Here is a 14,362-nt window from a genome sequence, read left to right as displayed (position 1 = left end):
TACTAATGCATTTTATTGCAAGTGTGGTTGATATAGATAACAAACAAGCAGCCCGAAAAGAAAAAAAAAGAAAAATAGATATCCACATATGTATAGTACACAAAAAGTTGGATCAATTAAATATATAATAATTAGCCAAAAAGAAAGTAGAAATTAAGCATGTCCATGAATCATCCTGTGTCAGCAGCAAATAGGAAAGCATGATGGTTTCCTAAAGGCAGCTGACACCAGGGGGCGATACCTTATGGGCCATATATATATTCTCTGTTAGTTGTTTCAAAATGGCGATAATCTCTTCTCGTTAAAGTCACGCGAGGCCGCGTGACTGAACTTGGATTTCGCTGATCACTGTTGAAATTGCCAATCTCTGTGTATATATGTATATATTTGACCCACAATGCAGAGCGCGATATAGTGTCGAAAGCCTTAGAAAAGTCGACAAAAGTACAATAAATTTTTTTTCCCCAAACGATTGGTAAATAGATATCAGGGAATACAGAACGAATATATTAATCTAATGTGCGTGCTATACCCTTGACCACGTACCAATGGTCATATAACCCAATATAAAAATAGATATAAGTATAAATATAAATAGACAGACAGACGTGTACAATCGTACTGATCACATGAGCAACCCGTCTCCTCTAAGGTCCAAATTAAAGGTTGTATACTGAATACGGATTCAAATAAGATTGAATTATCGACGTGCAAGCCAATAATACATCAGCGATGCTTTTAGCTTATTTTGACGATATTGAATGAAAAATGAATGAATATTGAATCAAACTGACCGCTAATAGCGAAATATTATTTCTAAATACCGCTTTTATAAACTTTATAAATTTGAAATCAAAATAAAATCATATCTAGTTTGTCTCGTGTAGAATTTAGTTTAAAATATAATTATAAATAAAGCATAAATAAATCTTATTTCTATTTTATGCTTTGTGCTTAAACTGTTTCGTGAAGAAACTAGTTTTACGTGTAATTATATTTTCAAGACATTATTATTTCATAATTGATAGTTTGTTAAATTAGTAAGCGATATAATTCAATCAGACAGTTTCAAGTTTGTTAGAATAAGAAAAAGAGAAAAGGTTCATAATTTGTATAATTTATTTCAATTGGAAATTCATTGAGTTCTCGTCATTCAGTATACTTGTATGATTGTATATACTGCTATATTTTATTACATGGTATTTTTGTTATAACAATTATTTTCGTTCCATAATAAAACGTTCTAAAACTGAGAAGTGTCTTCTGTATCTTCTGATAACTTTGGAACTCCACTAGCGAAGTTATGAATATATACATTAAGTTTTTATATGATCTTATAATATATGACGGCATAATTATGTGTCCACACTTTTGATTTTTGATTTATGTTTACACGTGGTCATGGTAAAGTTCACAATATGGAACGCCGGAACTTAAGATAACAGTCACATGACCACGTAGCACGTGATGGTATAGCGGATAACCAAACAAACTAGCCTGGCTTTGGAGTTTGACCTATGGGATTTCCTGGGAAACCCCTGCCATAATTGTTATCTAATAATATGAGTGACAGTTCATCAAACTGTGATGATGTTGGTAAGAATCTAAGTGTTGAAATAAATCGGTCAACACGTCCGCATCGTCGTTTAACCCCAAAATATTATTTTTATCAGACTGTCTTATGCAAGAACCAATGTTCCCAATGAACAATTCAATGCTTTTTTGATGAATATACTTAACTTTTAGACTACTTTGTTACATATGATATATTGGAAATAAACTAGAACGTATCCTGAAATATGCAACAAAATTGTTGACAGGTTTTTCTGTGTGATCAGTGAAAATGGCAGAGGAAAAAAAGTTCCGAATGTAGTCCCAGGGTTTATGGCAAGGGGAGTTGTAAATGAATATTGGGTTTGGATTCAAAGTATCCTTTCCGTTTTGTTGTTCATTGGCAGTTTGCCATGGCATTTGTATGTATCCAGGTGACCAGTCCATTACTATAACCCCCTGTCATTTTGAAGCATGTGGTATGTTTTCTTCTAGTATCCTAAAGTTTTGTTGTATTTGAACTGAAGTATGCATATGAAAACCTTGAGGTGTTTGAGACTGACAGCCATAGGGTAATCATAATCAGTAATGTAATCAGTAATCATACAATTTCTGATTATAATTTCATTTCATTTTGTTAATAGAAAATTTGCAAGTTGGTTTAACCCTCTTGCTGCCAGTTATTTTTCAAGGTTGCATTTCGTGTGCCAGAAAATACGACGGCTCGACGTTTGTGACGTCCCATGCTCAACAATGATGTCATTCGATATATGATGTCATGCCCTAATGACCGTTACATTTGGGAGCCATTGTAGAAAAATATTACACTGTTTAATCTTTTGTCTTTTATTTGAAAGAGGTACAGCAATGATGAGAAGCTTGCATAAATTAAAAACATGGACATATGTGTCCCTCCGTCACAGCCGGTTTGGACACATGTGTCCCTCCGGCAGCAAGAGGGTTAAAATATTAATTGAAACAATGTTATGATCTGTTATTTCTTTTAAAGAGAAAGGACACTTGACTATGCTATCATGGAAGTATCATTGTACTTCCATAATGCTGTTCAACAATACATATGTTACACTGCTCCTGGTCTAAGGTCTTAATAACATATATATATAAAAGATATTTTAAAAAAACAAAATTTTTTAACTCAAATAGCTGTTTTATATGAGGATAAAATGTTTTAATTTTTTTTTTATATACCATTATGTCATGTTATCACATCTTATCCAAAGAGGTACAGCAATGATGAGAAGCTTGCATAAATTAAAACATGGACATATGTGTCCCTCCAGCACAGCTGGTTTGGACACATGTGTCCCTCCGGCAGCAAAAGGGTTAGTATATGAATTAAAACAATGTTACATGTATGATCTGTTATTTCATTTAAAGAGAAAGGACACTTGACTATGCTATCATGGAAGTATCATTGTACTTCCATAATGCTGTTAAACAATACATATGTTACACTGCTCCTGGTCTAAGGTCTTAATAACATGTATATATAACAGATATTTTAAAAAAACACAAATTTTTAACTCAAATAGCTGTTTTATATGAGGATAAAATGTTTTAAATTTTTTTTTATATACCATTATGCCACGTAATCACATCTTATCTAATGTAATCATAATTACTTTAAAGAAAAGTAATATAATGCAATTGATTACATTTTAATTTAGGTGTACTTTTTAAAGTAATCGACTCTATCCCTGGTCTGAGTAAGAGATAAATTAGTCCTGGTAAAATGTGTCCCTGTGAACACGAATTGCTGGTATCTGAGTATAAAAAATTTCCTGGTTACATAATTTACTAATGTTTTTACTATCAGACCGAATTTACTGTTGCACATATGGTAAGCGGTCAAAAAGTCACAGGACAGAAAGTCACAAATTTAATAAGACAAAAAGTCACATATACATGGTTTATAATTGTTTGAATATATAAGAGAAGATCTTCGAATAATTTCTTTTTATTACATGTATTCAATTTACAGTTTAGGAAATTGTTCATAAGCCTTGATAAATGAAGATTTATCAAATTTTTATCATTCAAAGGATATATTTTTTGGCACCATGAAAGCAGTTAAGTACCAAGCCACTTCAACAAACTGTTTTCTTAACAATTTTTTGATCATTAATGATTTTTTTTTCTAATCAATTTTGTTTACAAAGTTGCTTTATATATAATAGTTCAAGAAAATACAAAAATATTTGTGTTTTCTTATTGGATTCAATATCAAAACTGAAATGTGACTTATTGTCCATGACTTTTCATCTGTGAATTTTTGTCCTCTGACTTATTATCCTACATTCTTTTTTGCCAACCTTGTGTGGAACTGGTGTATCATTTTGTGAGCTTAGCTGGTAGTACTTCTAGTTTAATCCTCAAAACATGAGGATATGTCAAAGATCTTCAAAACATACAAAGCCTGTACACAGGACCTGTATTTCAATCATATTTAAACCTAGAGTATTTTTAACATTTGGTTACTATTTCAAATAGTGGAAATGAATAAAAGAAACTGTTGGGTGTATGTCAGTGAGACAGCAACCAAACAAAACAATAAATTCATGAAAGTTATCAGGATTTTTTACCTACTGTGTCCTACTTTGTGAAGAATTGTTTCAAATACATGTAGCAGTCATTACATACAGTCTGGGTAAAAATTGCAAGAAAAGGTTGACATCTTTTGTAGTTTTCAACTGCTATTTTTAGAATGAAAGCAAGCCATCATGGTCATATTGGTATCACACAATATCTGAAAATAGACTTTAATTGATTTTCTACAATTATTTATTAAAACCTCCTCTGCAAATATTTGTTTGGTATTTTTCCTGCTGTTGAGTTTATTCTTAACTTTCATTACTCTGATCATGGAAATTAAAATTTTCAAGTTATAGCCCAGCCAATAATTTTTGTGGCATCAAGCAAAAATGTGGAAAAAATTAGTAGCCTTGTTCAAATTTTAGGAGCCATCCCTGACTTACAATACATAAAGAAAAACATGTATGCTTGAATACATGTAGTTAGAACAAATTGTTTCTTACCAAGCTTTCATAAAATATTGTATAAATGAATGTGAATTTGAGAAGATTTATATGTATTACCAGGTGATAAATTTTTTTTATAATCAATATTTAGTTATTTGACCTCAGCTTTTCATTGGTAAAAATTCAATTATAAGAGAAACAGATTCAACCATCGAAACTTGTGCAATTCAATATTTCTCCGTTTGCAACAGTTAAATTTTTTATTTTTAAGAAGCTTGGCAAGCCTCACGTTTTTAATATGAAAATTAAAGTTTCTTGAGTGGAGAAATATGATATTACGCTAGATGAAGTGGTAGAATCTATATTTATTATTGTTGTGTTGGTACTTAAAGTACACATGTACTTGCTTTTATCCCTCTCCTGACATTAGTTGGGGCATTATGTTTTCAGGTCTTTCCTAATCTGTTTGTCTGTTTTATATCAGGTAAACTTTGGTTTATGTAGTGAACCATGTACACATCATCTTGAACAAATTAGTACACATGTTGATAAGGACGTGAACTTTTAAAAAATATATGCCAAATTAGGTTTTGATCCAGATTTTACAGTTAACTTAATATGGAAATTTCATAGTGTGAGCATGCATGGAGTCCGATGTACACATATTCTTGTTTGTTATCTATTTAATAATACAGTTATTGTAGAGATTTTCCTGTACTGATTTTTTGTTAACTTTTGTTAATCCATTGATTACACAAAAAGGGGGAACATTGAGATTTTTTGTAAAAATAGTTCAACTCTGGCACATGTTTATGTGCCTGTCGATTTCAGGAACCTTGTCAGATAAAATACAAGTTTAGTTTAATATCTTGAAAACTACTATAAATGGAGAAAATCTTACAGGGCAGAAATGTTAAGGTTTGAGATCTTCCTATTGTCAGTGTTCATGTACCAGAACTGTTTGATGACTGCTTAAACTATGTAGGAGTTATTGCCAATAATTGATGACCTTTTTATCAAATTTTGCATTTTTAACCGGAATTTCGAAGTAAAAATCGGTTATTGATTTGGGGATGAACGTGGGGCGGGCTCCTGCCAAACAGTGTCCGTTCATTTACATGAAAACGCTTTGAAGATTTTTTTTCAAATTTAGATATGTTGTTTCCTGTGACTAAATAAAGGTCAAGTTCAGTTTTCACAATTTTAGCCTTACTCGTTGTTCAGTTATAGCCCTTTCCCAAGAATTCAATTTTTGATGAATTAATCTATTTCTGTACAAAGGAAAATAACTCATTTTTTAAAAGATTTTTAAAAGACATTTGTATTTATTATAAATGACATTTTTAATTTTTTTTTTTTTCTTTGATAAATTGTTTGAAGAATTTTGTGGTAGTTTTGTTTGCTATTCTGTATAAACTAATTTTCTGAGTACTGTATATTTATATTTTTTTTTATGAAGTGAACTACTTTGATTAGATAATAATCTATTTTTATTAAAGGATATATTTCATTACAATACATTGTGTAGAAAAATTTGTTGACTTTGATAGATAAGCTGCAGATCTATATAAGTTTGTGACAAATGAAAGAAAAAATATTTGGAACTATTGATTATATTTGATTATAATTTGAAAATAGATATACATTGTGTTACATCATATCTAATTTTAGAGAACTATATTAAATCATATCTAATATTGGAGTACTATGTTAAACCATATTTCTCTTCAAAGGGAAATAACTCAAACTTATTCCATTAACCAGTAATGATAACATCAAAATTTCTTTATAACTATTTTGTTTAAGTCATGTTTGTTCTGAAGGTAGATGTCACAGTTGTTATGTGGTATTTTATTTTTGTTGTTAATGTTTAATTTTACTTAAAATTTAATTTTTACATGATCCTGTTTGGGGTTCAGATTTGCAAATATCATTTTCATTATTAATTAGATAATAATCTATTTTGAATTTTTAATCACACTCCAAATTCAGAGCTGTTGAGTCCATACTTGTTTAACTGTTCAGGGTTCCACCTTTGCAGGACAATCCGGTTTGCTGTCACTCGACAGCCTCTTGTTGTCCATTATTTTGAAAACTGTAATAGATAAAGATAGACTTCAATAGCAAAATTGGTCAGCAGGACAAGATCAACGAACTTGTCATCATGGCCAAAATCATCATTTTACTATTAGAAGTTTTTGTACCAAAATGACATTTTTTCCCCCAAATTTTGTAATTTTTGCCAAAATATAGTAGATTAACAAAAACTTTAAACAGCAAAATAGTTAACAGGACAAGATCTGCAGACTTGCGAAGATGGCAGAAATCATCGATTAATTCCTTTCATGGGTTATTTATGATTTAAAACATTTCTATTCTATCAACTGTTGCTTAGAACAAAACTCAAGAAATTTAAATTGAAAATACTATTATTTACTTTGGAATATGCAATATTATTGATCAGATATCAATAGGACTCAATAAATATTTGTGTACTTTTTTCCTACAATCATCAAGGTATAAAAGAAAGGCGATAAATACCAAAGGGATATCAAACTAATAAGTCGAAAATTAACTTAAAATGTCATGGAAAATAAGGAAAAACGATCAAAAGACAAACAGTACATAAAACTCAACATAGAAAACGAAAGACTGAGCAACACCAACCCTACCAAAAATTGGGGGTGATATCAGGTGCTCCGGAAATAGAAATTAGTTTATATTATCGTTAATTAACTTAAAGTAGACACTAAACAGTTCTTTGAAAATACAACTTATATATACTCAATAATGTTATTTTAATAGAGGTATAAATTTTATGCTTTACAGTTCAGGAGCTCCAGTGAGGTTCTCATAATAAAAATAAAGTTTATCTCAATTCTCAGATTAAGGAGAGAATATAAATCAGTCATGTGCAAAATAAAGTATTTATAAAGATGGGAGAGGGTCACCGACAGTTACTTACTTAGTCATAAAAATAGACATGTTGACATGTATTATTATTATGCAGTGTCTAGGAGAATTTTTATTTTAGTTTTTGTCATGTTGACTGGATTTTGAAATAGAAATAAAATGAATCATATTCTGTATAATTAATCCACATCAATTACAGGTTGAAGACTTCATTAATTTAAAAAAGTTGTGATTTTGTTCTTGTTTAAGTTCAAAATATTATGACTTTCAAAATGCCTGTACCAAGTCAGGAATATGACAGTTGTTTTCCATTCGTTCCGATGGTTGATAAAGTCTTACGTTTGATTTTGTCAATTTTTATGGACTTACCCTTTTTGAATTTACTTTGGAGTTCGGTATTTTTGTTAATACTTTTTTCATTAATTGACCTATATATATTCATATGAATACGTTATTTCTGGTTTATTACTATGATTCTTCCAGGCACGAGGCAGACTTCCTTTCATTTCAATAAAGACTGAACTTTGACCCTCTTTAAGATCTCTGTGTCTATCCTGCAATTGTACACGGATGATTGCTTCCTACGACAAAATTCCATATATACTTCCTACAGATGTTCCTAGGTCCTTGTCCAGTGTCGTGAGAAAATTTAGAACTAAATCTTTAAAATGGTTTTCTGATTAGTTTTCATCAGTTGAAATTTCTACAACCATGCCTTAAACATATGCCTATTTTTCAATATTTACTTTCCGGACAAAAAATCAAAGTGTTTATTTATTGAAGTCATTGTATTTAAAATTGGTGATTATGAATTTAAAAATATCAAATAAAGTCTTATGTGTTTCTTTGAAGTGGCCCTGCATTTGCTGTAGTCATATTCTAATGCATTAATATAATATTAATTAATCACAAAATCAATAAGAAAATTCATCATGAAAAGTAATTGAATAAAAAAAAAGTGTTAGGTCACATCCATGTAACAAAAATAGGTTCATGTAATTATAATCATTAATAGTTGAGGCCATTAATTAATTAAATGATCACCTGAAAGACGTCACAATAATTACATATATTATAATCAAAAACACCATGTCCAGGTTCTTTAATCAAAGACCATATACTGCCACTGACCAGTGTAAAAGTCGCCCACCTTTTGGTCTAATAAAATTAATGGAAGGGATGTATTAATATAGCCTTTAGACTGAATTTAATCATTAACTTCAGACAATATGTTTGTTTTTAGTTATTATATATAGGATATTATATATATTCACAAATTTTCTTGTTTTATTTTTAAATCACATGGAGAAATATGTATATGCTTGCAGCAATAGGACAACCTAAATTATGAATTTTACCCTTTTCTGACAAAGCAATGATTCAAATGTCTTTCATAACAATTGAAATAAGTGTATGAATTACAAAATTTAACTTTAAGCCCCTCCAGAGTTCATTAAATGTTGTTGATTTTTGGTGACATAAATTCTAGATAAATTCAGATTATGAAAAAAGATGAGCTTCCCAATTAGAATAAAAATACTGGTTACTATGCAAAAAAATATCCTGATGTTAAATTTGATTGGCTGGTTAGGGAAGTAGATTTGAACTGTCAAGACACTTAACATTTTGTCAGTATTTAAGTTGAAAAACAATATTATTTCCTTTCCTAATATGAATTATGACTGAATTTATTCGTTCAAGTGTTCCTCAGGAACCTTACAGTTTTTATAAGTGTGGCGATGTGTTACCTCTTGGACAGAAAACATTTGGCAGCAAATTAGCAGGAAATCAGCTTAATTATACAAACAATTCCTACTATAACACAACTGTTTACAGTAGCTATCAGAAAAGAGCTAAACAATACCTGCAATATTGTAATTACAAAACAGGGGAGATTAATCTTTGCCAGGTTACATCCAAGCTGCAAATGTTACTGCTTCAAGAAAAACAAGGTAAATCTAATTACCAATACACATTTTTTTAAAAGTATTTAAGTTTTAACAAAACAACTTTGTAACCTTCAGATATTTTTTTTTAATATTTTTCATTAAATTTCGCTGCTTTACTTTAAAACTACACATATATATAGCGCGGCATAGCTATTATACATTCCATCGGCATTGGAGGAATTGTCGATGGCAGCTGCAACATTAAGGTTTGTTCTGTGGTTAAAGTTTTTTTTACATCAATAACTTTGTCAAATCTTCATGGAATTTTATGAAATTTGGGTAGAAGATTTTTATGACCAAAAGACAGTTTCAGAGTAAAATTTGTTTTTTTCTCTTCTTCATATTTTACTGATAAATGGACTTGACTCAGACTTCTTTTAAACTGAGTTTTACTGTGTGTATTGCTGTGTGTTTGTTTATTCTACATTGGCTAGAGGTATAGGGGGAGGGTTGATATCTCACAAAACATGTTTAACCCCGCCACATTTTTGTGCCTGTCCCAAATCAGGAGCCTCTGGCCTTTGTTAGTCTTGTATGTTTTTTATTTTTAGTTCATTTATATGTTTCTGAGTTTAGTGTGACGTCCATTTTCATTGAACTATTACACATTTTTGTTTAGAGGCCAGCTGAAGCCCGCCTCCGGGTGCGGGATTTTCTCGCTGTGTTGAAGTCTTTGGTCGGGTTGTTGTCTCTTTGACACATTCCCCATTTCCATTCTCAATTTTATTTTATTTGATATACATGTATGAGCAATGTATATACCAGTTTTGGTTAAAATGAAGCATGAATTTATGGAACTTTAGTAACCTGTACTAATATTACAAATTATTGTATTGACTAAAATGAATCAGAATTTAATTAGTTCTTTTACTGTGGATTGCAGAATATTGGTATTTTTATGAATAAAGGCCAGACTAAAAGTTTTTAGTGAATTTTTACTTTTTTTTTATCTTTTAAATACATGAAGAAGTTATCTGTCACAACACTGGATTTCAAATAAGTAATAAGGGTTAACATGTAAATACATTTAGATATTTGTTACAAGTATTATATACATGTATTGGTAGTTAAGTGTTCATCTTCTAACATTAAGGCAAGTTTAATAAGGGCAATCTATCTGTTGAAAAGTTTTTTCTAAGATTTTTTTAACACTTTATTATATACATTTTAGCATTGTTTATTTATGGGTAGAGTAAAATTATTTGTGATGAATTACAATTTACTTTTATCCGTAGACATATTTGATTAAAAAATTGAAGCTATCCATGGATTTATTTACGCCAATGTGATTGTTTTTCTTTTGCCTATAAAGACCACAGCATCATCAGATTTAACAAAAAGATAAGACATGGCAACACTGGATCATGTTAATTTATTAAGGGAAAAACGAAAAGAATGGAAATTAAATGGGTGCTTGCAGCAAAGTTTAGCAGATCTACTAGTTAAAAAAAAAAATGAAGTCTGTTTAGACATAAGATTAATTGTGGAAGTATTTGTTCACCTGTAAGAATTTGATAAAAAAAGGTAATTATCCTGCAATTTTTACTTTAATGTTTATGTATAAAGCTGACAAGTTTAGGAATGTTCCTTCAAATCTTTCCTTTTGGCTGACTTATTAATAACAAGGTGAATGATTATAAAGTGTTTGCTGAACACCGATATTGATTCTGGTAATTACATTTTTTTGGATTTCAGCTCTTCCCTTTGGATCTAAAATATTGTGGCTAAATTCAGAGCAAAGGGAATTTATGAGTAATCAAAGTTGTAATTTATGGCAGTGCCTAAATGGGAATACTAATTTGAAGATTGCAACTACAAATTATATTCTTAAACACATTTAGAAAACTGAAGTGAAGAATATGTTATATAAATGCATTGCAGTTCCGAAATATTTTCTAATGTGAAAATTTTTATATCCCCTTGCTCATGCTGGACAGGGATTTTTGCCCATTTAGGGATCAGTAGAATGAAACAGTATTTGTCTCTGATTACTTTTTCAATGAACCCTCTTTAATGTTTTTTTGCATTTTTTTTTGGATGTATCAATTCTTCTTTTTGTTTTTGAGCCTGCAACATTTATGTTAAATAGTAAGGCATAGCAATTATACATTCCATTGTCATTGTAGGCATTGTCGGTGGCAGCTGCAATATTAAGGTTCAGTCTGTGGTTAAAGTTTTTTTTTACATCAATAACTTTGTCAAATCTTCATGGAATTTTTAATGAAATTTGTATCATAGAAGTTTTTAATGACCAAAAGACAGTTACAGAGTAAAATTTTGATTTTTTTTTTCATATTTTACTGATAAGTAGGCTTTATATTTTTTGTTGTTGAGCCTGCAACATTTATGTTGCAATTGCAAGGCATAGCAATTATACATTCCATAGTCATTGGAGGCAGCTGCAATATTAAGGTTCAGTCTTATGAAATTTGGATCATAGAAGTTTTTTATGACCTAAAGACAGTTACAGGGTAAAATTTTGATTTTTTGTTTCATATTTTACTGATAAGTGGGCTTTATATTTTTTTTACAGTAAACATTTAGATACAGTCTCAGGTTAAAGTTTTTTCAATAACTTTGTCAAACATTCATAAAATTTTAAGTAAGTGGACAGAAGCTTTTTGTCGAGCCTTCGACTTTTGTCGAAAAAGCGAGACATAGCGATCCTACATTCCGTCGTCGGCGGCGGCGTCCACAAATATTCACTCTGTGGTTAAAGTTTTTGAAATTTTAATAACTTTCTTAAACTATCCCGGATTTCTACCAAAGTTGGACAGAAGCTTGTTTATGATCATAAGATAATATTCAAAAGTAAATTTTGTAAAAAAAAAATTCCATTTTTTCTGTATTTTACTTATAAATGGACTTAGTTTTTCTGCCAAGAAACATTACATTCACTCTGTGGTTAAAGTTTTTGAAATTTTAATAACTTTCTTAAACTATCCTGGATTTCTACCAAACTTGGAAAGAAGCTTGTTTATGATTAAAAGATAGTATCCAGAAGTAAATTTTGTAAAAAAAAAAATCCATTTTTTCCGTATTTTACTTATAAATGGACTTAGGTTTTCTGCCAGTTAACATTACATTCACTCTGTGGTTAAAGTTTTTAAAATTTTAGCAACTTTCTTAAACTATCCTGGATTTGTACCAGACTTGGACAGAAGCTTGTCTATGATTAAAAGCTAGTATCTAGAAGGAAATTTTGTTAAAATTTTGTTCAATTTTTCCCGTATTTTACTTATAAATGGACTTAGTTTTTCTTCCAGTTAACATTACATACAGTCTGCAGTTTAAGTTTTTAAAACATTTATTAGATTCATAAACTATCCTGGATTTTTACCAAACTTGGACAGAAGCTACTTACAATCAAAAGATGGTATAGAAAGGAATATTTTTATTAATTTTTTTCCTCATTTTTGTTGAGCCTGCGATTAACAGCAAAAGTAGGCGAGACACTGGGTTCCGCGGAACCCTTACGAATTTTTAATGATCAAAAGGCCAGAGTAAAAAAACACTTTCCTTTATTTGCAGTTAACATGTAAAACATTCTGGTGTTTGTAAGACATTCATTACTTTGTCAAACCTTTATAGAATTTTATAAATCTTTGGCAGTTCATAGAATTTTATGAATCTTTGGCAGTTCATAGAATTTTATGAATCTTTGGCAGTTCATAGAAATTAATGAATTGATGGCAGAAGCATTTTTATGATTGTTTGAAGCAAAATTTTGAATAAATTTTTACATTTTAGCTCACCTGGCCCAAAAGTGCCAAGTGAGCTTTTCTCATCACTTGGTGTCCGTCGTCCGTCGTCGTCTTCCGTTAACTTTTACAAAAATCTTCTCCTCTGAAACTACTGGGCCAAATTAAACCAAACTTGGCCTAAATCATCCTTAGGGTATCTTGTTTTAAAAATATATCCGATGACCCCACCAATCAACCAAGATGGCCGCCATGGCTAAAAATAGAACATAGGGGTAAAATGCAGTTTTTGGCTTATCTCTGAAACTAAAGCATTTAGAGCAAATCTGACAGGGGATAAAATGTTCAGCAGGTCAAGATCTATCTGCCCTGAAATTTTCAGACTCATCAGACAACCCGTTGTTGGGTTGCTGCCCCTGAATTGGTAATTTTAAGGAAATTTTACAGCTTTTGGATTTTATGTTGAATACTATAATAGATAGAGATAAACTGTAAGAGCAAAATTGTTCAGCAAAGTAAGATCTACAAATAAGTTCCAGTTTTATAGACTTTATTGATATGATATTTATCATGCTGATTATACTCTGATATATATCTGTTTCCTTTGTCTTTGGTTGACAGTTGTCTCTTTTGTAATCATACCACATCTCCTTAACTTAAATTTTATTGTTAAAGTATGTTTTTCATTGTTATTCCACTGAAAGTTTCAAGAGGAAATTGGGCTTGAGTGCTTATAAAAAGTTTCACCCAAAAACATGTTTTTGTGCTTGTCCCAAGTAAAGAACCTAGTCAGCGACGGTTTTTAGTCATAGGTTAATGTTTTGTATCTTTAGGAATTTTTTTTTGATTTCAGATCTGTTTTTTCTAGACTTTAGGAAATTTATAGCTTGATATATTGTAAAGACACTTGTCTATTGTTGAAGACTGTTTATTTCTTTGTGTCATTGGGTTGCTGACTGATGTGTACCCACATCTTTCTATTTTTTATTTAAAATACTGTCATTTTCACCCATTTGATATGAAACAGTCCAACAAAAACATGTGAAATTGAAATGAGTACCCTGCAGTTGTACACATATTAAAATGAAAATAATTTTGAAAGACCTGCTTATTCTTTGTCTCAGAAATGTAAAGAAAATTCATATCAAAGATTGTTATAACACCTCAAACTTAAAACTTGTTTTTAAAGGAAAGAAAGGATATAATAATTCATGACAAAAACATCATTAACACACTTTAAAAAGCCAAA

General features: G+C 30.3%; 1 protein-coding gene across 4 annotated transcripts in view; it reads left to right on the top strand.

Moving 5' to 3' along the window:
* The first annotated feature begins 1,369 nt into the window (after positions 1 to 1,369).
* LOC127700475 (hepatocyte nuclear factor 4-gamma-like) overlaps positions 1,370 to 14,362 on the top strand; it is a 38,588-nt gene continuing 25,595 nt past the window's right edge. For 2 of the 4 annotated variants that reach the window (XM_052203972.1, XM_052203971.1), the window contains exon 1: positions 1,372 to 1,596. In XM_052203972.1, the coding sequence (XP_052059932.1) occupies positions 1,563 to 1,596 (34 nt within the window). In that variant the 5' untranslated portion in view covers positions 1,372 to 1,562. Of the gene's footprint in view, positions 1,597 to 9,144; positions 9,416 to 14,362 lie in introns of those variants that run through there. The other 2 variants (XM_052203973.1, XM_052203974.1) reach the window with 2 other exon arrangements.

This window comes from Mytilus californianus, unplaced genomic scaffold, assembly GCF_021869535.1.
Source record: "Mytilus californianus isolate M0D057914Y unplaced genomic scaffold, xbMytCali1.0.p SCAF_5, whole genome shotgun sequence".
NCBI lineage: Eukaryota > Metazoa > Mollusca > Bivalvia > Mytilida > Mytilidae > Mytilus > Mytilus californianus.
The sequence above is the reverse complement of the archived record's forward strand: the minus strand, read 5'-3'. Positions and strand labels throughout refer to the sequence as shown.